This window comes from Telmatherina bonti (genome assembly GCF_933228915.1).
Source record: "Telmatherina bonti genome assembly, chromosome: 20".
Lineage (NCBI taxonomy): Eukaryota > Metazoa > Chordata > Actinopteri > Atheriniformes > Telmatherinidae > Telmatherina > Telmatherina bonti.
In genome coordinates, this window is record NC_136618.1 from 16,308,853 (window position 1) to 16,334,013 (window position 25,161).

Consider the following 25,161-nt stretch of genomic DNA (forward strand, 5'->3'; position numbering starts at 1 on the left):
ACAGTAATGACATATAGATTTTATTTAATCATTTATCATAGCATGTTGAAAGAAATAGTACTAAAATAAAAACAAGCTGATGTGACCGTCTTGCTCCAAATGCAGTCGACAGCTGAACCCAATTTGTTGGGTCAATTGCACTAGTTGCATAGAATAATTCATTTCTGCAACAGATCAAGCAACAACTGTTCGTGTTGTGTTTTCAGGTTATATGTTGCTTCCAACGTCGTGTGCAGAGCTGCCGCTTCTGCTTTTTGACAGTCATGCTTTTCTATTTTTCTTTTTTTGCAAGTTGCCGAAAAGGGACCATGGCATTATTCCAGGGGTGCTGTAACTTTTCATTTTTCCTTACTTGACAGTGGCACTTCTGCTTTACTTGCCCCGTTTCTCAGTTTCTTTTCCTGATAAACCTGGGTCAGAAAGACGCAGCCATTCCTCCTGGCCTGAGGTCCACACTGACACTGGCTTGGTAATGTACAGGAAGTAAAGACACTGGAGACACAAGTTATTCATTCACAGACATTATTAGCTTGAGTTTGCCATCAGATGAACACATGTTGGTCTGTTAGAGTGCATGTTTGTCATGGCTTCATCTTTGCCTGACTGTTAAGAAAACAGCCAGTGGTTGCTAGGCATGCAAATTTGAGTGAGAATCTCTGGTATAAGTGATGCTTGAAATGTAGGACACCTCAGCAGATGATGTATGAAGTGCATTAAATAGTGTACCCATTACCTTTTGATTGTCAGTCTTTTTTCCACCTCATCACCATTCACAAACCATTTTTTTTTCTTGCTTTTCCAGTTCAAGTAAAGCTGTGACATCTGTTAAATTTATGATCTGTGAATAGGAAATGACTAGAGACAAGATATTTAACTATTTAATGTTCTTTTTGTTTTTGGATTTGTTTGGGGGGTTTTTTTGGCTGCAATTTCCCTGAGGTTTATACAGCGAAAGGGTGTGACGTGCAGAAAACAAGGACATGGATTACATTACGTGCACTGACATGCAATGAAAAAAGAGAGTAACAGAGATTGATAGAAATGGAACCCATTAAGAGTAAAAGCAACTGGAGAAGTGGAGAATAAAAAGTGGGAGGAGAGTGAATAGGAGAGGAGGAGGAGGAAAGCAAACAGAGTGTACAGAGGCATTACATCATTCCTGACCTCATTAGGGCTTTTCTCTCTCCCACCACTCCAACCTTCACTCGCTTTCTCTCTCCAGCTCTCCTGCATATCTAGTCTGCTCCCAGTAACGTCAGCGATGTGTGGCAAGCCGCTTTCTGCTGTGTGTTTAGGAAAGGAATTGGGTATACCTAGGTGGAGGAGCAAAGGTCTAATAAGTAGGCATTTGGAAGGCAGTGGGCCTTGAGCTCCCTTGATAAATGTTGAGATATTTTTGGCTGCCTTGTCATCTTCTCCAGGAGAGCAATGCCCAACAAATGTATGTCATTGTCTTGAAGATCGAGATGCAACACCGAACAATGCCGGTGTTTCTGTTGTGCTGCTGTACAGTATGTCACGGCCAGGAGATGTCAGTCCTTCCAGGTGTGCTGCTCTCTGGTGGACAGTCACAGTCAGTGCAACTTATTTACTTAAAGCCAATCAAACCTCTGGAAGACAAATCAACCACCTGTCTGCTGCTGTTTTGATTTATTTAATTTACAATCTAACTCAACTCATGGCAATAAAGATGTGAATATTATGGCCTTTTGGTAAGAAAATAATGTTTGGGAAATTGTCGGATCAGTGTTTATAGATTAAAGTATTTAAAGGCTACAGATTGTCGTGGGTTTTAATCAGCCTGTATCTTTCAGGTCCGTCTGTCACCTTGCATCATGACAAGAAAAAAAAATGTATAGAAAAGTGTTTGGAATCAAAACCAGAGCCCAGAAGATGAATCTGAAAGCCCCCAGCATAGTTCAGTAAAAGTGAAATCATGTCTTAGCTTGGCCTTGAATTTGTTTGAAAAGTCCAAAACCCAGTTGTGTGTGAATGCAGCCTTGGGCTGAATTGGGTTGGCTCAGTTCAGCTGTTTATAGTAGCGGCACAGAGAGGAGTTTAAACTTTTGCAACAACCAAAATCGTGACTGTTGCTGCTCTTCAATAACAAGTAGTTCTGTGGTTGCTTAACCTGTTTATAATCGTATCACCTTCCATATTTTGCTGTCAGTTGCAGATTATAAAACGCTTAAGAGATTTAATATTGTTTGACTGAAGGAATCAGGCTATAAGTGAGGAGTGACATGTAATGCTGATGGGTGAATTCAAAGTAAAGTGTGGCCTAGATTTGAATGAAAGTCATACTTCTATGTTATAAGTTAAGCCAGACCTCCTTCTTTCATCTCAAGACTCTTCAGTTTGTAGGATTGCCACGTTTATTTATGGAACTGTTCTAGTAAGTTCACGGCTAATTGGAAGTGGAAGCTTAAATGTCTAATAAGTTTCTATTTTCACACTTTTCCCTTTCGCCTCTCCTTCCTCCAGCCATCGGAGCTGGATGACATCCTGAACGACCTGCAGAATGCGCAGCCGCAGCTCTTCTGCGAGCCTCGGCCCGTTTCGTTGCCCAGTCCGATGGACAAACAGAACATCATCAATAACATCCTGCAGATGCCTGAGACCGGTCCTGCAATGGCAGTGCAGCAGCACAGAGGCCTCGGAGCTGGCATGGGCCAGACCAGTGAGTTCTGCTCTCTTTTAGAAAAAAGCACAGGCACAAACCACGGAGCTTGCTTCTGATTTTACAAATAATGTGAATAAAAATGCATTTATTCCTTGTCTTTAGATATTGGGGGTGTCCGACCAGGCCAGCCAGGCAGGGGGCTGCCTGTAAGAAGCGTCTCTCTGGACATGAACGTGTCCCCTCAGCAGCCCTCATTACAGTACCCCATAAGAGCCACAAGCCCGTACACTCTTATGCAGCAGCAAGGCATGGTGGGAAATCATGGTATGATGCCGAACCAGGCCGGTATGGTTAATACAGGTAGGTCACTAATCGTTGAAACCTTTGATTGAATCGAAGTTCAAATACTCAAACAGTAAATCAGGCTTTGATTTAGCATACAGCTTTAGCGATACAAGCGCATACTTGAAGTTGAGCACATTTTTTACATGAGATCTGTGATCAGATTTCTTCCTCAGTATTCTGTAGTGGCAAAACCGTTGGAATAACATTCTTTGTCTTAATTGTGTTGAAACCTGTAGCTGCTTCCAAATTGTGAGGAAACTTCTCTGCCTCCATCTCTGTGTCACTCAGCCTAGCATATCACATCACGACACAATGACTCACTTCCTGTCACAGGAAATAGTCGCCCACACAGCATAAAGTCTCTTCAGCTCTCCGTCCCATGTATCGTAGTCCTCCTTAAACATTCTCTGGCACTGCATAGATGGCTTTTCCTCTCATGCTGCGCGAAGGTTTTCTCACCATTTCTGTTATCCATGTCTGCGCCTGCTGCTCCAGGACTGATGAATCCAGGTGGTCCGAGGCCAGGCATGCAGCAGCAGGAAGGCTGGGTGGGTTCTGCTTCTGCACCTCCTCTGGGAGCATCCGGCCCTGGACAGCAAAGCGCCATGCAGGGCAGGATGGGACCCGGCGGTGCTCCTATGAGGCCTAACAGCCAGCCAGGACCCCGGCCAATGCTCCCATCCGCAATGATGGCCAATGGTGAGAGCACATTGCCTTAAAAGCATAATATTTATGCAGAAAATAGATGACAATGCATATATATTATTAAAAAAAAACTGATAAATATAGATGCAGAATAGATTCTAAAGCACGTTAACATGTAAACCAAGAATTAAATGCCTGTGTTGTTTAAATGTCAGATCCAAAATGTCACATTTCCCCTTTAACCCACCTTTAAGTTTTTTACTGGGAAAGGATGCCACCTTGTGGTTATCCGCGGAACAGCATGTACCTCAGGATTGCCCCTGTATTAATTCTTTCTTTCCTGTTTTTTATGGAAATGTTTTAACTTGGCCATATTTTCCCCATAAGAGTTTCCTTGATGTGTTGACAGTCTAATGTTTTGTCCTGATCTGTTACTATTCTTCTCTCTTCTTAGCACAACCGGATATGGATATCGGTATGGTCGGCCACCCTTTTTCCCAACAACAGGCTCCACCCAACCAGACGGCTCCATGGCCAGACAGCATGATGCCAATTGATCAGACAGCTTTCGTAAACCAGAACAGGTACATTTTAACCTCATGAATCACCTTTATGTCTTCCTCTGACGTCTCTCCTTAAAAATTTCTATTTATTTGCTGTTTTGTTTTTTGTTTTTTAAAGTTTTTAAAGTTTGATTGCTTCTGTGTTTTGGTTTTTTTTTTGTTTGTTTGTTCAGACTCTAACAGTTCATTGGTATGAGTGCTAACTCACTTTTCCTGCTGCTCTTTGTTCAGGCCTGCACCCCAGGATGACCCCCTGTGTAATGCAGGGCTCAGCTCAGGCGATGGCAGCGCGGTGGATGAGGGGAACTTGATGTCCCAGCTGTACACGGCATTAAAAGATTTCGATGGCCTGGAGGAGCTTGATCGTGCTCTTGGAATCCCTGCAATGGTAGAACAGGTGCTTTCTCCTAACAAACATCATGTTCATCGTGCTTTTTAGAGATATCTTATTGTAATCACTATGTTTGAAATTTTGTCATAGAGCCAATCTCTGGAGCAGGACCAGTTTCCCCAGGACCCGTCCATGATTTTAGACCAGAAGCCACCCATGTACACGCAGCAATTCGGTCCTCCACCGTCCCACATGGCACCGAGGGGTTACCCTGGTGCTCCCATGCAAGAGCCTGGCTTCCACCCCATGCCTGGCCAGATGGGCCCACGGCCAGGTTACCCCATGATGAGAATGCAGCCTCGGCCTGGGCTCAGGCCCACTGGGGTGGTCCCCAATCAGCCCAACACACTACGACTACAGCTCCAGCACCGGCTGCAGTCACAGCAGGTACACACAGGCATGGCTGACGATACTATTGGATGTGAACTCCGATGTAAGCTCAAAGTTTCATCAGTGACTGTGACTAAATACACAGATTAGAGTTGTGCAATGGTCCTTGAGGCTGACAATTTGGCTGATCTTCTGTGCACACAAGAAATATTTGGACTTAAAGGTCATTGTGCCGGCTGCTCGTCTTTCAGTCCACTTCCACTACAATTGTGCAACTGGAAAAACAGTTTAGAAAACTTGGAAGCATTTCAGGCATTTAAAGAAACTTAAGTTCACCAGTAGAAATGTTTGTACTGACAAGAATTCTCCGTTCTGTCCCAGCAGAACCGTCAGCCAATGATGACTCAGATGAGTAGTGTGTCAAATGTGAACCTACCTCTTAGAGCCAATGCTCCAAACCAGGTGAGTCACCACAAGCATTATGTAACTTCTCTGTGCAGAGCTGTTGATACGACGGTAGGTTACTAACTCATAGATCATTTACAGAACATTGCAGGCTTTCACTTCGGTCTGATGTAGACACGTTTATAGTACAGATATTTTAAACCATTTGCTTTCCTGAAATGCCTTTTTTTTTTCTTCTTATGGTTCATCCCTCCCCCACTTTCAGGGAACCATTAATGCTCAAATGTTAGCGCAACGTCAGCGGGAGCTGCTCAACAATCACCTGAGACAACGGCAGCAGGTGCAACAGGCCCAGCAGGTCCAGCAGCAACGAAACATGGCCATGAGGAGCCAGGGCCTCAACATGCCTCCCAACATGGCCGCCGGAGGCATGAGTAACCCTCGGAATCCTCAGGCCAACCCACAGCAGTTCCCATACCCACCCAGCTACGGTACCAGTACAGGCCTGGCCGCGTCACCTCCCCCCACCAGCCCCTTCTCCTCCCCTCTCTCCCCCAGCCTGCCCTCTCTCCCTCCAAACCCCCAGCTCCATATGCATGGCACCTCCTCCTCTTCCTCCACTTCCTCCTCCTCCTCACAGATGATGATGGGAAACACAAACATGATGGGCGGACAGTACGGGGCCGTACTCAGCCCCCAAATGCAGCACAGTGCCTTTCAGTTTCCCAACTCAGGTATTGCTCCCACTCCCCTGCCAAACCACACATTTCACCCTACAAGCCTGTGTGCAAGCGTGCGTGTGTGCGTGCGTGCGTGTGTGTGAGTGCACCATTGTGTCTGTGTTGCTGTGGCTCTTGTCGCAAAGCATCACATGCTGTTATAGCAGCAGTAAACATCTGATTTGCAATGTCATGTATGGACAACTGCATCAGTCAGTTGCATTTAAGGGATCCGAATTATGCTGGACTTTTGACACCTCGCCTCGACTTGTTGATCATATGTTGACGCGCATAAAATGGTGTCCCAGTTATGCATCAGTCCTCCACTAGAGGGCACCAAAGCACAATAATTCAAAGAAGATGCACTGACGCTCAACCATTGGCTGCACCTTGCCAGTCTGACAAGTAATCTGGGTTTAACTGTCTACGGACGTGTTCAGTTTGACTTTCACCCCTGAATCCTAATGTGGCTTGTGGGTTTGTACAGATTTAGTTTTGTTTGACATCATTTCTCTCCGCTTTTCTCCCTGGACACCCTGTCATGCCATCTTTTCCTATTTCATTGTCTGTTGATTTTCATGCATGTAGGGAATATGAATTTCCTATCAATAACCCTGCATTCAGGCAGGGATGTGTACTCCTCAGTCCTGCTTAACCTCACGTTTCCCCTCTCTGAATGTTGCTCTTCTCGTGGCATGTCTGTAAATCACATGGAACGCTGACATTATCCGCACTCCTTCGTCCAGTGCATTTGCTTGTGGCCGAGTCTCCTCAGGATAAATCGGCCTCACAGTTTTGATGCGTCCACCCCACTGCAGGTATGAGCCAACAGGCAGATGGAAGTTTTGGAGGTCCCGGCACGCCGCAGAGCCCCCTGCTTTCTCCTCGCATGGCCCACACGCAGTCTCCGATGATGCAGCAGGGCCAACAAAACGCTGCTTTCCAGGGTTCCCCTGACATGAATGGCTGGCCGCAGGGCAACATGGCAGGCAACAGGTAGAGATGGCAACCACTCACACAAGCTAACAAGATGTCTTTTCTGGAATGATCATTAATAATTAGTTATTTATTGATATTATTTATTGATATGTGGGGCTTTTATTGTTTCTTTTAGTCATCAACTCTTTCTCCCTGTAGCTCAAATAGTTTTAATCGGTGATGTTTAAGGATGCTTTGGTTGGGAGTGAAGTTTTGCCCAAAGTTAAATGTCACAAAAATTAACAATTATACAACTTTAAATAAGCATTTTTACATTTTCTTTTCTTTCTGCATCTCCCAAAGTGTTAAAAAGATCCACAACACAGCTGCTTAGAAAGATTGAAACAGCAGGATTTTTTTTCTTTTTAATAAATTTTAAACATTAATAAAATAATTATATAGTTGGGTATGGATATGTACTTTACTTTTTAGGACCCACACAAACATTACTTCAGTGATTTACCCAACTAACACCATGCCTAGTTTGCCATCTGGCTTTTGACTCTTAGTGAAATGATACATTTGGGGTTTATTCCCTGATCAGATGACTCTGTGTTAACCGGCTTTAAGCAGCTCAGCTCTGTTCAGCTGCGACAGAAACTCGGCGCAGAGCTGCATACCTTTAGTTACTGTGGATTCAGCTGTATTGTCTCCGTTAAAGCAATGCTTCAGCATCGTTACATATGAAAGGACGAAAACTTAAATTTCCCCATCTGCATCGTTCCCCATGTTTCTTGTTCTCAGCATGACTCCACCATGTACGATTTTTTTTTCTTTTTATTTCTAATACGTCCTTTCATTTGTGTCTTCAGCATGTTCTCACAGCAGCAGCCGTCACCACAGTTTACCCAGCAGAGTAACAGCAACATGTACAATGGCAGCGGCATGAGCCTCAACAATGTCTCCATGGCTACCAACATGGCAACCAGCAGCATGGGCCAGATGGCTGGACAGATGAGCGTCACATCCATGGCGTCGGGGCCCTCACCTGGCTTGCCCTCCATGGGGCAAGAACAGGTAAATACCACAAGACCTTATAAGTTCTCTAAATGGTCTGACATTCTGTGCTGTCTTTTAGCGTCCCACAATCCTTTACAGCAGCTTTTTGTCTGCATATAAACTCCCCTGAAGGTTAACAAATCAGACCTTTTAAGGCTTTACACAATGCCTGCACTCCTGGCTGCTCATGTCGGCATTGTGTTATTCTAAGACTCTAAGTGTTTGGGTAGACTTACTGAGAAGTCCTGCTGGTGAATAATTTACTGGCTAGTTTACGTAAGTCCACTTGCCCGAGCTCTCCTGCCTGACTTGAACTTGGAAGGACGGTGATGTAATTAGCAGCGGGCACTTCAGAGCGGGAGCATTTGCACGACGTGATGTGTAAAAGCTGGTCTGTCTGGTCCGGTCTTTAAGGCTCAGGAGCACAATTTGGTCGGACGATAAGTTGCAGGCTGACCTCACTCACCGACACTTTGATAAGCATGGAGATGTTTTCACAACAGCAGCACTCAATCCCTGCTGCTCCTTGTCGTTCATTAAACGTCAACCCAGTTAATCCATCTTCCTTTGTCTCACTGGTATTGTTAGCTTCGTATCTGCACTGCGCTGTTGTCGACTGTAATGCTTTTAAGCCAGTAAAACGGCATGAATATTTAACCACCGTGCTGCTGTTTGATCGTCTTCCCTCCAGACTGTTGTGTATACCTGTCACTTGATTTACCGCCCTTCCAGGTTTATAGAAAAATATTGGCACTTAGATTATTTCAATTATTTACTCTTAGGCCATTAGTGCTTGCATGTGGGAATTTACTTGACCAGTTTTAGACTTGATGGTTTGCTGCGATGTGGTTTCAGATTGTTTAGTTTTGTTTTGTTTTGGGGGTTTTTTTCTGCAAAAAAGGCCTGATTTACCGCACACAGGTTCAAGTTCATCAGTGAGTTGTGTTGTCGGACAGTTTGTTACATCTGCGATTTTATGTTTACTGTTTTCTCTGCAGAAGTTCTGTTGACCCTCCTGAAGCCTCTTAAGAAGAACCTCAGAGACCAGCTGGTGCAAGGAGCGCGTCGGGCCCTTTAAGAATCGAGAATTCAAACATGTTGACAAAACCGACTGCACCTTGAACCAGCCGAGCCGTGCCCTGACAACCCTCCCTCCCCCTCCAACCCAAGTTTGCTGTCTGTCCAGCTGGGCCCCGAACAGACGCAGGAGTGTGCAAAAATCCTGGGGGGTGGATTTCAATCCAACATGCCTAACACCCCCCCCCCCCCTCGCGCCCCCCCTGGAGGAGAGCCTCGCGATGAGCCGGTTCAGCTGCATTCACCGTAGTGTGACTTACTGTAGGCCTCCTGGTGGGGTACACTGACTTAAAAAGAAAGGGGGGGGGGCAGCAGTGGTTGTGGGATCTTTTTGTTCTGATGAATGTATTCCTAGAAGTGGACAGCGGCCATTTACAATCTCATCTCAAAGAAATGACGTCCACCGATTCTTTATCTCCTCTGAAGTCCTTCTCACCGATTTCCAGCTGGTTTCAGAACGGCTCCCAGGTTCCGTTTAAATCCACAGACAGAGCTCAGACACTCAGCCGGTTTTGCCTTTTATTGCTGTTTATTTTATTTTTATTGTTATTTTAGTTGGTTTTTTTGTTTTGTTTGTTGTTGTTTTTTCTCTCCTTTTTATGAAATTGAAACTGTAGAGTGAAGACATGGAGGAAAAAACTGATCTTGATAAACACTGCAGAAGAATGGTTGGAGTGGAATTCTATGATTAGACTAATTTAGTCAAGAGGTTTATATAGTGTATTAAATTAAGTTTTATTTTTCTGTATAGATTCATTTTAATTATTTTAGATGATTCTTTATCTTAGTAGCAAGAATAAGAATATTTCTGAAAGTGTGAAAGAGGCAAATTTTTTTTTTTCATTTTAACAGTAATGGTTGTATTCTTTCTGAGAAGATTCTTTTATTAACCTGAATTATGGATTATACTTATGGTCCCGTAGTTTCAGAAGATGTCAAAATCAAATATGGTTTAAAATGAAACGCAGATTGTACATACGGATGAGTAAAGCGTTTTCTTTTTCTATTTATTTTATTCCTTGGGGCTTTTTGGTTCTCCCAGCTCGGTCGCAACTGCCTCTGAACGCAGAGCGGTAACCTTTCTTTGTTTTGTTTGTGGGAACCTTCACATTCTGATGTTTCTGGTACGATGCAGACAGGGGGTGCGGGTGGGAGTAAAGGGGTGTGCTGTGTATACAGTGTACAGATTATCGCTTGCTTCTCTGCCTTTAGCATAGAACACAACAACAACAAAAAAGAAAAACAAACCAAAAAAAAAAAAAAAAAAAGAAGACTCAACACAGCCATACAGTAACTTAAAAAAAAAAAAAAAAGATGAGAAAAAAAATATATAAAAAGTGTGCTTTCTATGTCGTCTGGAGTGAAAATGCTTCATACAAGCTGCTAGGTGCAAACTGTTCTGGTGTGATGTAAACAAGCAATAACGATTACTTGAGAATCTCTTGAGGTTTTTGTTTGTTTGTTTTTGTAATTTTTGTACAGTTTCCTGAATCAAAGAGGACACGTTTTTGCTCCGCGTTTGGATGCAGTATTAAACACAGTTTTTTATTGCAGTTTATACCAAGAAAGTCTACATCCACACACAGCGTTCCTATTAGATTATGCAGCATCGGCTGAGATCTGAGAGGGAGGTAGTTTGTTATCCCCCCACCCCCCCACAGATTGACACGCACCCTCTCTGCCTCCAGCCGCTCTTCTATCGCAGAGGTCGGAGTAAAGATTGCACGGTTCACGAGACCTGCTCTGACAGACACTTAGCCATATTTTATGACCTCAGGCAGTTTCTTCAACTATCAAGTGTTCGGTAATGACTGCAGTTCTTGTGGCCCAGTAGGGGTTCGGTTTGACCATCACAAGAACCAAAGCAAGTCATCCTCTCTAACCTCATAAGTAGATTGTTCTCCTTTTTTTTTTTTTTTTCCCTCAAATGAAAAAAGAAAAAAAACCTTTTTTATATAAACTATTTTAACCCAGGACGGACTTTAAGCGAACCAAATAATCACATTATAATTGGATTTCTGAATTCTTTTCTTTGCATACTCAGCAAACGCTTCTTTAGTCAGCGGACCCTCAGAAAACGGGCGATTCATGATGATGTCACTTATCAGGGTCTGATGTCAAATGTTGCATCATAGTGCTGGAAGAGCATCACTGAATGTATTGTCATTAAAGGCCTAAGGTTGTGACTGATGGTGTTTCTTGTCAACATGTCGACAAACGTGGTGTTATGCAGTCACGCCGCGCTCTTCTCTGCATTTTCTCAACTCGCCTCCTCGTTCCCTTTTTTAACTTCCAGCTGTAATTCCAAGCTGTAGCAAGCTAACTTTGGGACGGAGGACGATTGCATGAACACTTTTAATTGTCCTGTGGGTGTTTTGTCATGAGCTTACAGGAGATCACAGTATTTTTTTCTTTTTAATCGATGCTGTTTTGATTGTAAAATACAGCCGTGCAGAATCAGCCTCTTGAGCCATTTTAAAGAAGGATTCACAGCCCTTTTCAAATCTCCAAAGATTGTCAAAAAAAATTTTGAAACGACTTAAAGCCATGTGGTAGCAGTGCATTGTTTTTAGCATTTATAATGAGAACAGGTGCAAATGAATCATTTTGCCCCTTACAAATATCCAGGCTTTGGACCCACTAAACAAAACTATTTTTTTCTCTTTAACTTATGGTTTTGAAGAACTTTAAATGCCCTTTTGTATGGTGTGCCAGTTTCTTAGAGCTAAGATGCAACCTTGAAATGCTAAAAACCCTAGCATAATGCCTTAGATTTCGTCCGTTCTTGTTCTTGTACATTACACCACTGTCTGTATAAATTTGTATAATGACTTCTGTACACTATTGAATGGGTGTATCATTGTTCAACTCTTCAGCTGCTGGAGACTCTATTACAGTTGCAAGCGTTCCTCATCTTTGCTCTCCGTTTCTGTGTTGGGTTGTTTTACCCCCCCCCCCCCTCGCTCCCACTTTCTTTCTCTCTTTCTCTCTCTCTCTCTCTTTCTCTCCTCCCCCTTCTCTCTGTGGTATGGAAAAGATGACACATTGGGATATAGAAGCAATATGTACTATACTAAATGGACTTTCTGAAGAAAGCTCGCTGTTGTTTATTTTCCCCCTGAATCTTTTTTTTTTTTTTTTTTTGCATCGTTCACAGGAGTCGCACTGTATACCCACATAGATCTTTGTACCCTTTGTATGTGTGCGTGTGTGTGAGCGTTTTATGCAAAATTAGATATACAAGAGAAGTTAAAACCACAGTTATGCAAGTTGTGAACTAATATGGCTTCGCTGATGCTATTTGCCTTGTAAATAAAGAATTCTGTTATTGCATTATTTAACTGCGTGTCTCTTTGTTGCCGTTGGGGTGAAAACCAGTTTGTTTTGCAGAACAAAAAAATACTTTTTCTTTCTTCTTTTTATTCTTTTCTTAGTTGTATAATCATGTGTCATTTAAATAATTATGAACACAATACAGACTAGATTTTTAACATTTTATAAGAATTTTTTTAAAAAAACCTTAGATTATAATTCATTAGAAATTATATACCTATCCTTAGACATTTTTTTAGGTACATGGCCTTTTCACATTATTTATATATATTTATTTATATATTATGTATGTATGTATATATATATATATATATATATATATATATATATATATATATATATATATATATATATATATATATATATATATATATATATATATATATATATGTCATGTTATTTGCTTTCAAATTACAGCTAAAATATGTGCCAAAGATCAGCTATATCTTTGCTTTAGCTGCAAATGGATTTTATTTATTATACAATATAAGTCAAAGTAAATTTTAAAATGATGAGAAAATCCCCAGTTAAACTTATGTGTGAACTGTAGTTGAACTCACATTTTTTGGTGTTTTATAATATTGAACGGTGTGTGAACTGGATCAGGTTGGAGTAAAACAAATCATAGGCACTCATATGTTTTCCTCCAAAGAAATGCTCATGACGTGACAAAAGAAAATTCAATTTTACTCAAATATTCTTAAAGTTTTCCTTTTAATCCCTTTTTTATTTTCAAACCCAGCTGAAAGATCAAATCCTGCCACAAAAGGCGGTCAAGTGTGTGTGTGTGTGTGTGTGTGTGTTCTGACTGAACTGTTTGGGAAGCCTCATCGTGGCAGGCCTCTGTGTGGAAGTTAACTGGGTGGGCTGTCCCTGCAGAAGATGGATTACTACATGTGGGCCACTGAGATCCACGAGGCTGAGCGGACTCCCGGCCAATGGGAGGAAGGAAAAAGCTGCGAAGCATCTCCAGCAGACCTGACTGTGTATGTGTGTGTGAGTGTGTGTGGACACGTTAGGTGCCCTCAGATGACCGCACAGAGCAACACACATTTTCAGACAGTACCGCATCCGCCTTGAACATTGTTGGTCCTCACAAGAAAGTGGTTCAAACCTTTGCTGCGTGAACATGAAAGCGTCGCCGTGAAAACGATCTGATCACTTTAGCAGGTAAGTTTTTTTTTTGTTTTTTTTCATTAAAACTGACCATACAGCAACTGATGGAAGCTACATCATGTTCACATCTGTTTTATCTGGCAAATTCTTGCAAATGACAGGCCTGATTCTTAATATTCCTTTGTCATTTCTTCGAGAAAAACAGCAAGATAAAAACAACACAATCAGCTGATTCCCAAAACCAGAATTACTCACGGAGCGTGACGCATTCTCTCCACTTTCCTTCCACTCCACGCCTTTTGTTTTCTTTAGATTGGAAGAGTAAAAGTCTATAAAATGCTTCATTAATGCTGACCTCTGCTCTGGCTGACGGTTCTTTAATTGGTGTCATGACCCTGGTTTGTCTCTATTTACTGGCTTCCTTAAAAACACATACACATACACACACACACACACACCATGTTTTCAGCCGTTTTATGACATCTCAGCTGGAAATATTGCAAAATCGGATTTCACTGTGGAAGGGTTTCATTTACCCCCACCTACAGTCCTGCAGAAGTCAGTAAAACGTGAGGATTTCACCTTTTTTTTTTTTTTAAATGGCGCTAAATAACCTTTCCTCAGGTGTGGTCAACCTCTTGGATGTCCTGTTTCCTTTTTTAGATTTTTTTTTTTCATTAAAGTTTTATATCTCTCCCCCTTATCCTCCCCCCCACTCACCCTTCCTTTTCATTCTGTCATCCACTGAAGGATACATCCCCACTACAACGTGTTGTCATGTCGGTGTCCCTCTCCAGCATCCCTGCAGTGCTGAAGGACCAGAGCTACCAAGCCGGCATGCTGAAGGGCAGCCCTGCGCGTGGCTTCTACCCTGCCCCGGCCCCACATCCCTACATGGACTTTTTCCCACGCACACACAGCCTCCTCCACCCGCTCAAGTCCCTCGGTCGGCTGGTGTCGGACGCTTCCCTGCCTCTGACCCCTCCGTTCCTCGGACAGAGCGGCCACAACGCAGCGATCCTCCACGAACACGTGTTGAGCGCCTCCGGGATTCCCTATGTGAGCCATCTGCTACCCGGACACACTCTTTACTCCAAGCCGGAGGAGCTGGCCGCCGTGGTGACGGAGCACGCCGCGGGTCCTCTCTCCTCAGACTTCAGCAGCCCGTCCAGTGAAAAGTCCTCATGCGGCTCTTCCTCCGCCATCACGCCGCCTAAACACAATCTGTTTCGCTTCCACGGCTCAGATGTGTCGCCAGAGAAAACTGGAACAGCTTACAACTTCAGCGAGGAGGACTTGTTCATGGTGCTGTACGGCTACTCCGGCAGCCAGGAGCGCAGCGTGGGTCACGCCATATCAGGTGTGGCCCTGCCGGGAAACTCAGGTGAGTCTGCAGCTTATAGGTTATTGGTTCCATTACAAAGTTCCCCCCATCTCCAGTGCGGCGTTATTGAATAATAAAGCTATTAAATAACCAGTGATTTGTTGTTGCCTGTGCAGCTTCCGACTCCCACATCCCCCCTCTCGATAAAGAAACTTTGGAACTTCCTGAGGGTAAGCAAACGCAACCTTTTACGCCTTTTATCCGTAAGCCATCCTGCACACCGGAGTGTTGAATCCAAACTCTTGTGTTTACAGGATTGATCGTCCTCCAGACAGCTTGGAGAAACGTCTCGCAGTGTGGAGTTTTCGCGGATAAAAGCAGCATCCCTAAAGGCACGCGGTTCGGACCATTCCAGGGAAAACTGGTCAACACCAGCGAGATTAAAACATACGATGACAACACCTTAATGTGGGAGGTAGTGTGATGAGTTTGCTCCCCCAATATAGGCCCGGATTCACTCTCTTATGTAACTTGATTTGGTTAAAACACTCCTCTGTCTTCTTCCAGGTGTTTGAGAACGGCCGCTTGAGTCATTTTGTGGATGGAAGAGGCGCAGCGGGGAACTGGATGTCTTTGGTGAAGTGTGCTCGTTTTCCCGACGAGCAGAACCTGATTGCCGTTCAGTGCCAGGGTCAGATCTTCTATGAGGCCTGCAAGGAGATCTCTGCAGGCCAAGAGCTTTTGGTGTGGTATGGAGACTGCTACACGCAGTTTCTCGGGATCCCACTCACACTGAAAGACCCCAGAGAGGACAGTAACGCGCTTCTTCCAACTGAAGGTCAGAATCAAGACTTCTTGGTGTTCAATCAGGATTTACCATGTTTAAAGATTTAAAGATCCATCCATATTTTCTTCCAGATACTGGCGAGGGCTTCAAATGTGACAGATGTGGGAAGGTCTTTGCATACAAATACTACAGAGACAAACATCTGAAGTACACGCGCTGCGTGGACCAGGGGGACAGAAAGTTTCCCTGTCACCTGTGCAACAGATCTTTCGAGAAAAGAGACAGATTGCGGATCCACGTTCTGCATGTGCACGAGAAACACAGACCTCACAAGGTAGTGAAGCAGCACACTTCACATTGCATTAATAGACCCACACAGTTTAGCATTACATCATCGTGTGGTTACATCAGCGGATGAGGTCAGTGTAAAAGTTTGCGTGGTGCTGAAAGAACAGCTCCCTGCAGTCACTTAGAAGCGGATGCTGCAGAATTTTATAGGTCTTTAAAAAAAAGTCCCATCCTTTAGCTGTATTCATGATTTGGTCATGTTTTGGCTTCACGAGACTTTGTTAAAAGCACCGAGATGATGGATGATGATACTCTGTCATTTTATCAAAAACCAGCTTTTACAATACTGTGTAATTCATTACCTTTCCATTTATTTGTCTTCCGGAACTTGAAAAATATAGATATTTCATGCTATGCTTCTGATCTGCAGTGCTCTGTTTGTGGAAAGAGCTTCTCCCAGTCGTCCAGCCTGAACAAACACATGCGCGTGCACTCTGGAGAACGGCCGTACAAGTGTGTTTACTGTAACAAGGTGAGAGGCCCTTTCTTTTTGTGTTGCCCTGTTGTTATGTTAGCCTTTATTTGTTCACATGTAACTTTTTTTTTAAAAATTATGTAGCCTAACCCTCTAAATGCAAGTAGCAAAATACATTTTTCAGCCAACATGTTTCGAACCATGTTAAATAGTACCACTTTGAGCTTAAAACCAAAACATTTTATCATTTATTAACGCCAAAGGAAAACCTCAAATATAGTGGGGTTTTTTTCCATTGAAATAGCCTATACATCGAAAAAAAATTAAGTCTTAATTATTCTGCTGCTTTACATTTTAATTCCAGTTTGACTAGCCTACATGTTTGTTATTATCATTATTATTATTATTATTATTTTTAATTATTATTATTATTATTAATAATAATAATAATAATAATAATAATAATAATAATAATTTATTTGTTGTTTTTTGTTTTTGTTTTTTTACATCTGAAATTATTTTCTCCATTTTTTTCTAAAAGCTCCATTAAATGCTTCCTTATTTCACGGTGGATTTGGCACGCGCCTCCTTCCCATTGTTTCTCTCAGCAGGCACGCGCCGCCGAGACAATTACATGCTAATTACCGCCAGATGTACGTTCGTACTCTTGTTTTCGGAGATTATGGTTTTAATTTACGGCTTCCGAATGAGAAGAGCTATTTTTGTTTTGTTCTTAATGGTCTCCGTCTTTTTTGCTGAGTTAAGTTGCCTTTTTTGTTCAACTAGACTCTCGTTTCTTTTTTCATCTTATGGAGTATTTAACATCGTAGGCGTCATAAAGACTACATGTATTTCTTCTTCTATGGTAAAGATATGTGGTGCATAAATGGTCGTACAGTGAAAAGACAAACTGCTGTAAAATTATGTTCAGAAAGTTTTTGATTCATTTGAACTTTTTTGTGCCAAAATAAACAAAAATGTGATTCAACTAACATATTTTCTTGACTTAAAAGAAAATAAAAACACAAACTCATACTGTGGCTGGAACCCATCCTCTGTACAGGCCTTCACTGCTTCCAGTATTCTGCGCACACACATCCGTCAGCACTCCGGAGAGAGGCCCTTCAAGTGCAAACACTGCGGGAAGGCCTTCGCCTCCCACGCCGCCCACGACAGCCATGTCCGCCGGACCCACGCAAGAGACAAGCCGTATTTATGCGAGCTGTGTGGAGCGTCTTTTCAAGAGGAGCAGGAGCTAAAATACCACGTAAAAGTCCACAAAAGTAAGCACTTTTAAGATATAGCATTAATTTAACGTGAGTATTTTAGGCCTAGATAAAGTTTAATCTAATGTAGATGAAATTGATATTGTGTTTTTTATGGGAATATGTAGCCAACATTTAATCCCATAAAACTAAAAGAACTTAATTTGAATTAAGTGAATTGAATATTAAGTGAAATAAAAGTGATTAGATTTCGACTGATATATTTAACACGAAGAAAATTCCGTTACATTTTGTTAAATATTTTCTTATTTAAAATAAGGACGATAGTGTTGATAGTGAATACAATTTTTTTTTTTTTTTTTTTTGCAGACAACAATGTAAAAAGACAAAAAAAATAAAAATAAAAGAAAGGAATATAACGAAATAACAAATGAAAAATCTACATTTCTGCATTGAAAATTTATTATCTAAACATTTTGTTTCCTTGCAGAGAGACAAGTGTCAGACACCGCCGGGCCTCCATCTTCTCCGGGGAATGTACGGCAGGAGGACTCGGTGTTCCCACAGAAGGATCGTCCACACATGCAGAGTACAGGCCAACACTTCCCCTACACCGGGCTGACGGTTGTAAACTCTAAATATCGGCCCTGGAAGTAAACTTAGAAAAATGCTCAAGCTGCATATTTTATTTTAGACCAATGTAGACACAAAAAAGGACCAGAATCTGTAAGAACTTCGTGGTAAAACCAGGCCTTGATCACTGCTGCGCATCATGAAAGACTTTTTTTTTGGTTTGTTTTTTTTGTACAGGATTATTTAAAATCTGACACGACAAATTAGATTGTTTGGCCTCCTTGTTGTTTTTTTATTTTTTTTTTATTTTTTATTTATTTTTTTTTATTATATGTGTTGTTTTGTGCCTTACATTTATTTTTTTAATTCTTATTTTTATCATATTATTTTATTATTAGATATGAGCTTATGTCTATAAATAAATGTGTTTGTTAATTTCTTAATTTAAGATATTTAATCATAGTTTTACTGTAATGTAAAGTGGCCTAGAGCAAACCAAAGTGTGTTGTTTATTCTCTTTGAATATTTCTCTTTTTTTCATACTCAACAAAGAATAAATAAGCGCATGGAAAGAAGATGACTGTTGCTTTCAACTGTTCTTGAAATTTACCAGGTATTTCCTTCAAGAAATCAGTTTTGTGTAGCCCTGTGACTGACGTCCTTCTTTGTATTTGCATGCATTTATCTCTCAGGCATGTGATGAACTGGAGGCTTTGTGCACACAGTAAAAATGAACAAACCTTCCTGGACCGAATGAATGACAATGGAGAGAAGCTGTAAAGTGGCCTATTGCTTCACAAACAAAGGAGCTCTGTGTGACTGACATCTGCCCTCACACTGTCACCAACTGCCCCACATGTGTTCCCCTGAGATCACATAGATAGATAGATAGATAGATAGATAGATAGATAGATAGATAGATAGATAGATAGATAGATAGATAGATAGATAGATAGATAGATAGATAGATGGGAGTGCAGTGGCACCACTCAGTTCAGGCTCACTGTTTATCTTTTGCAACGGATGGACAGCAGCCTTCAGGGTCAGAGGTCACTGCATCACTGAATGTTTAACAGCCCTCCTCTCCCTTCAAATAGCCAAAATATGGATGCTTGAACAAGTGTAGATCAACCTTCGTTGGACCTGCCCCTCCTATGTATACAACCCCCGAGCCACCATGATGGGGCCTGCTGTGAAAAGAGGGGTACTCCCCCTTTTGTGGTCTTGGAGCAAAGGGGTGGAGGAGAAGGATGGGAGAGACAGAAGGAGAAGGAGGGAAATGAGCTGCCAGAGCTGAAATACTGAGATTGTTAGTGAGTTGTGCTAAAAGACTGGTTTTACTAGCGCCTCTTCTGATTGGCTGATTTAGGACTTGATGCCCCACCATGGAAGAATTTTCTTTATCTCGGTCGTTTATACGGATTGATTTCACACTTAAACTCCTGGCAAGTTAACAAGCGCCTCCAAAGGGCAATCCATCAGATCCATTTCTATATTAATGTGATATTAATGATAGAAGCAGCGAATCTTTATGGGTTTGTAGAAGGTAATTCCCTCTGAGATTGAAGCAAGGGACCATAACTCTTTACCAAGCAGCAATTGTACTCTGATACTTTCAACCACTCAAATACACTCTACAAATGTGGTCACAACTAAATGCACTGCTGTGATTAATTAATAATGATATTTGATATAAAGATGTAGATGCTTCTTCTCTTCTCTTCTCTTCTCTTCTCTTCTCTTCTCTTCTCTTCTCTTCTCTTCTCTCTGTCTTCAGAAGTCAACAGTTCTGATGTATTAGCTGCTATTGATCGCCTTATAGCATGTGTGTGTTTGTGGAGACACTACTCATGTTGTGGGGACCTAACATGAGCCCATTATGAGGATTATGTCTTCTACAGGGAAGCAAAAAGCAGTGAATCATTAAATATGCAGTCGGAGGCATTTGTATTTAAAATGTTGGGGTTGAAGTCCGACATTAAGGAGAAATGTCTCTAGAACATGAATGTAAGTCAGTGCGAAGACATGTAAACATGACGTGTTGGATGTGTGTGTCCCAGACAGGGTTCAGTGACAGACAGGATGCAATGAGACCAACTCTGTTGCCATCTATCTACACCAGGGTTATGCCTTCCAGTCCCACGAGAGCTGCAATTCAGCAGGTTTTCAATATATTTCTGGTTCATAACTGATTCACATGAAATGGAGCCTACTGAATTCTATGCAATGACCCAAGTGTGTTGGAGCAGGGACACACAGAAAACCTGCTCCAGCACATTGTAGGACCAGAATGGCTAACCCTGATCTATATTTTAAAAAAAAACAAAAACAAACAAACAAAAAAAAAAACTTCTGAAAACTCAAATATAAGAGACAACTTTTGAAATTTTTTATTTGACACAAATTATTCTTTGTTTTTTTATCTTAAAAGTTGTGGACAAAATAATCTATTTTGATAATTAATGGTACTTAAGTATAATTTCTTTCTTTGAATATTTGCTTTTTATGCCACTCTATGCATTCAACCCAATGTTTTTCAGTATTTTCTCGGGGTACCCTCTACTCCTCTACATAAACCTCACACTTCATTCACTTGTTAGACTTAGGATGATGATATGAAAACATCCATGACATATTCTAGTCTCTTGCAGGTGTTAACATGCCAAGATCTGCACCAAATAGCAATTTGGATTTCTGACTTTTTAACAAATGTTTTTGTTCTTTTTTGCCATTTTAAAATGACAGCAATATGTCCAAAAATGCAGTTATGGGTTGCAGTATTAAAAATTACTGATATTAATATGTTTAAGATCTATCAGCCACAGAGACATCATGAGATCTTAAATCTTAATACTTCAAAAACACATTGTGCCATTGTTGTTGTTTTTGCCTTCACAGCATCTGAAAGCTTTTTACTGACTCTGATGCTTTTCTAATGTATTTTTATCCCCAATATTTACACACATAAAGAGTGTCAATGTTGTCAGGAACAACTTCTGCGTTTTACAGCCTCCTGACTGCCGTATCATGGCATGAAAGCGGGTTCTCAGCACACTAAGTTCTTCACATCACCACAATATCTTTTAAAAAAAAATTTTTTTAAAAAGGAATTAAAGCACTTTAAAGATCCTCTTTATTCTAAACCAAAGTTCCTCACAGAGATCACAGTGGCATGTCATATGTGAGTTGAGTCCTTTAAACATGAGGTTTATCCTGCCATTCATCCGTCAGGTTGGAGTTGTTGTTGGTGACCAGTGATTTCCACTGGGACGGCGGACAGTACAGCAGGAGACGCGTGGAGAGGCTCAGCAGCTTGTGTGCTGCAGGCTGAAAGAAAAGCAGATCAAACACTGTCTCCAAAGCCTCTCCATTATACTCCCGAGTGTGTGTGTGTGTGTGTGTTTCTTCTAGGTGGGATTGATGCGTGAGGTGGGCAGATGGCCTTATCCTTCTCTGTGGGGGCTGGTGTGAAGTTGCACAGTGGTCCCATAGGGCAACATATTTGGAGACACACACACTCAACACAGATCCGCATAACCCGTGAAAGTAGCCCATTACTGTATACCTGCATGCTTATTTCTAAGCTCTATCGTGCTTCTGTTTGAACTGTTTCACCCCTGAAGGGCTGCAGGGATTCTCTGTTAGGCTGATTCATATGCAGCGGTACTGAAAGGGGTAAGTCTGCTTGTTGGTTGACATCTGGCATTGTCATTCGGGACGTTAGAAAGTGTTATAGGCTTCTTCTCCCCATGCATCAAGTTCTACAATAGCTCACTGTGTGCTATTTGTGTGTCTTTATGCACGAAGCTTTTGTATGGAACCAACTGTTATTCCTGTGGGTGATCAAGCTCGCAATAGGGTAGTGAGGAAAGGAGCTATTACAGTACTGCCCAGCTCCTGCCATTCTTTTGCACCACTCATTTCTGTCACTGTCTCTCCTTAATTGTTATACAAACACAAGATAAGGCCTTTAAAAGGACCTCTTATGTCTTAAACTAGTATCTTTTTCACAGTGGAACCACATGCTGCTATTAAAAGAAAGAGATGTAGCAGTGCATACCTGCGTATGTCCAGGGATTTGGAATTATCTGCAGAAAAACTTTCCTTTAAATTGGCGATTCTTTATGAATAATTTGGGGTCAGGAGGTGATTGAATTAAAAAGAAACTCTTATAAATGAGCCCTTTCTTGGAGCTGCTGACCCTGGGGGAAGGGTTTACAACATATGGAGACTGTACTGCCACATGCGCATCCATGCGCAAACAAGGTGACCTCCCTTCCTCCAAAGATGTTTGCTGTTAGTCTGCTAATCCGAACTAAGCTGTTCATTTAGACAAACACTTAGAAGGCGACACTCATTTATGGCGGACACTGAGATCTGTTTGCTCTCTGTGATACTGTTCAGCTGGGGGAGGAAGATAAGCTGGGCCTTATAAGTGAGCAATAAAGTTTTTTTTTTAAAAGGATAATCTTGCATTGTATGTGTTTTAATTTTGCAGCTGATGCAAAAAATGGAAAGTGAGAGAAACCGAGGAAGCAGAGGATTTCAAACCTCTTGAAGTGGCTCAGACAAGAAGCACTCATGGTTGTTGCTGGAGAAAGCACGATCAGTAGCCGGACACAGGAGAGCACAAACCACTCTGTGGATGTCCAGAGGGGTGGGGTGGGGTGAGGACTATCATAAAGCCATCAATAGCTGTCAATGACATTAAAAACTTACATCACAAAGACACGGGAGGACAACAGCTTCATCAGCTAGTTAGTTCCCTCCTCCTCTGTCCCACCTCACACTCTCTAATCACGCTGAAACTGCCACTCTGCTTCAGCCAATGGCATAAAAGACAGCAGAGGATTTAGTCCAGGTGGTAAATTTTTTAAAATTCTTTTTCAGATAAATCTGTCACTTTATGATGTGATTTTTTTCCTCATCTAAGAAATCTTTGTTGTTTTTAAATGTTTCATGCTGCCATCATTTGATGGTGTTAAACTCTGTCTCTACCGAATGTAAGAAGTTGCTTGCTGATAAGAATCAAATCAGATGGTAGGTAATGCAAAATATGGTTGCTGATGGAATGTTTATTAGAATACTACTTCCCTTTCTTTTTAACAAGCTTATACAGTCCATGCTTCTATCACAACCTCACCACTTTTGTTCATGGGACAATTGACCCTGGCCTCGGGCAACTCCCAAAGGTCTGTGAGGTCAAAGGGGAGATAAAGCTGAAAGGCCCCAGGGTGTAGATGTTTTAGCTGCAATACCTCAAGACAAGAACTACTGTTTAAGCACTTGATGCTCCACGACGGTGCCGAACATTAGTGATGCTAAAAGGTCCAGCAGACAGTCCAACGAAGAGCACGTTGACAGTTATGGAGACAAAATCTCTGAAGGATGAGCCAGCCACTGAGTGCTCCACCGCAGCTAAGAGTACATGAGCTCCTGTGAGGGGCTGTGTGTGCATGTTCCTCAATGCATGTGCATGTGCATTTGCGTGATCTTGCTCTGTCTCAGGAAAATAGAGTGTCTCAGCCCTGGAACCGCAGACCTTTACCCCCCCCCCCGACAATGAGTCAAGATGGCTTTTTGACAGTACAGCTGAAAGACAAATGCCCCCGTCCTGTTGAAACATTCATGAAGTCTTATGACCCTCTCCTCCACCTAATGTACCCTAACAAGCCTTTATGGCCTCTCTCTAGCCTAGCACCACCTTAGTGCTGCTTCCCGGCATCTAAGTCCTTAACACCCTGCCGCTACCGGTCTTTTACATCCTTTCAGCTTTTAGAAGAAGTTCTGCTGAGCGGACTAAGAATTGCTGCAGAGCAATTACCATCCACTAAATCAAGCTGCAGGTATGTGCTTCAAGCACGTGTTTCAGCTCCATCTTTTTGGACGTAGCAAAGTGGGAAGGCAAAGTGAACATATGTATATACATATTACATAAGACAACCTAATGCTCCCAGGTTAACATCGTTTCCCTTCTTGTTTCTCCTATCCTTCACGTGTGGTCATTGACATCCTTGTAATCTGATTCCTGAGGGCTCCATTGATCTGTTAAGATTGTCACTTTTTTGGGAAAAAAAAAAAAAAAGCTCCATTAGGGCTAAAGGTTTGACAGTTGATATCAACATCCTTTGGCGTTGTGACAGGTTTAAATGCATCAGGTGACTCAGAGAGGAGGGAGGGAAATAAATGATGCAAAGTAGAAGCATCATTTCATGCTTTAACATGAAGAAGAAGAAACACTAAATTAAAGACAAAACACATCAAGCTCCTGCTATTGAACAAAATGACCTCAGGTTGTCATTGGACCATGTCCTCTGCGTGTGTGTCCACCCTGTGTGTGGCTCCACAGGGAGATCTGTCCTGTGCAGTGTGTTTTACTACTCTCCTGGCCTCCCCACTGTGTTTACCTCTCCGTGGTAAAAATGCCATATGCTAAATGGGTTTGTGTTACGGCTCTGGTTTCCAGGCGGACCATAGGCCCCACACACACACACACACACACACTCCGACACCAGTCAGAACAAATATCTAAGCTTTATCTAAGCCTATAAAGTGAAGCTTCATTGATCTGTTTATGCTTTTCTTACAATCTCCTACACATGAGATTCATCTTGGCCACAGACAATCTTCTGATGGTCATTGATTCATCTGGTAACACCAGAGCAATTAATTAGCGGCGGCAAATAGTCCCCGTTAAAGCATTAACCATCACTTTATATCATTTGGCATTTTAGCAATTGTGAGGTAGTGTGTCCAAGGTTGAAGATTATACGTAGACAGAATCAACAGCCCTGGGATTTTCTTAAAGATGAACATTTATTTTCCACGAATTGTCCATCATACAGTTCAAAGATCAGGGCAATCAGTCACCAGTTTCACATCTTTTCCTTCCCTCTCTCTCCTCACGAACTCCCAAAACTGATTACTTATATGAAGTTAGTTAGACACACACCTGATTTGATTT

The 25,161-nt window shown here is 42.0% G+C and overlaps 2 protein-coding genes across 3 annotated transcripts in view; both read left to right on the forward strand.

The window, feature by feature from the left end:
• The window catches only part of ncoa2 (nuclear receptor coactivator 2), a 35,050-nt gene extending 22,642 nt beyond the window's left edge, over positions 1-12,408 (forward strand). The window contains exons 10-20 of one of the 2 annotated variants that reach the window (XM_079259521.1): positions 2,485-2,680; positions 2,786-2,983; positions 3,464-3,667; positions 4,068-4,197; positions 4,408-4,573; positions 4,658-4,954; positions 5,279-5,359; positions 5,568-6,036; positions 6,840-7,017; positions 7,812-8,016; positions 8,997-12,408. In XM_079259521.1, coding sequence (XP_079115647.1) covers positions 2,485-2,680; positions 2,786-2,983; positions 3,464-3,667; positions 4,068-4,197; positions 4,408-4,573; positions 4,658-4,954; positions 5,279-5,359; positions 5,568-6,036; positions 6,840-7,017; positions 7,812-8,016; positions 8,997-9,008 — 2,136 coding nt within the window. In that variant the 3' untranslated portion in view covers positions 9,009-12,408. The remainder of the gene's footprint in view (positions 1-2,484; positions 2,681-2,785; positions 2,984-3,463; positions 3,668-4,067; positions 4,198-4,407; positions 4,574-4,657; positions 4,955-5,278; positions 5,360-5,567; positions 6,037-6,839; positions 7,018-7,811; positions 8,017-8,996) is intronic. The other variant, XM_079259522.1, reaches the window with a different exon arrangement.
• Positions 12,409-14,301: 1,893 nt separating this feature from the next.
• prdm14 (PR domain containing 14) lies at positions 14,302-18,281 on the forward strand (the record flags this gene model as incomplete). Its single annotated transcript, XM_079259633.1, has 8 exons — positions 14,302-14,908; positions 15,025-15,078; positions 15,163-15,323; positions 15,416-15,686; positions 15,767-15,969; positions 16,354-16,455; positions 17,462-17,681; positions 18,115-18,281. The coding sequence occupies 8 exons, from the start codon at positions 14,302-14,304 to the stop codon at positions 18,279-18,281; spliced, it is 1,785 nt and encodes a 594-aa protein (XP_079115759.1).
• Positions 18,282-25,161: the final 6,880 nt, after the last annotated feature.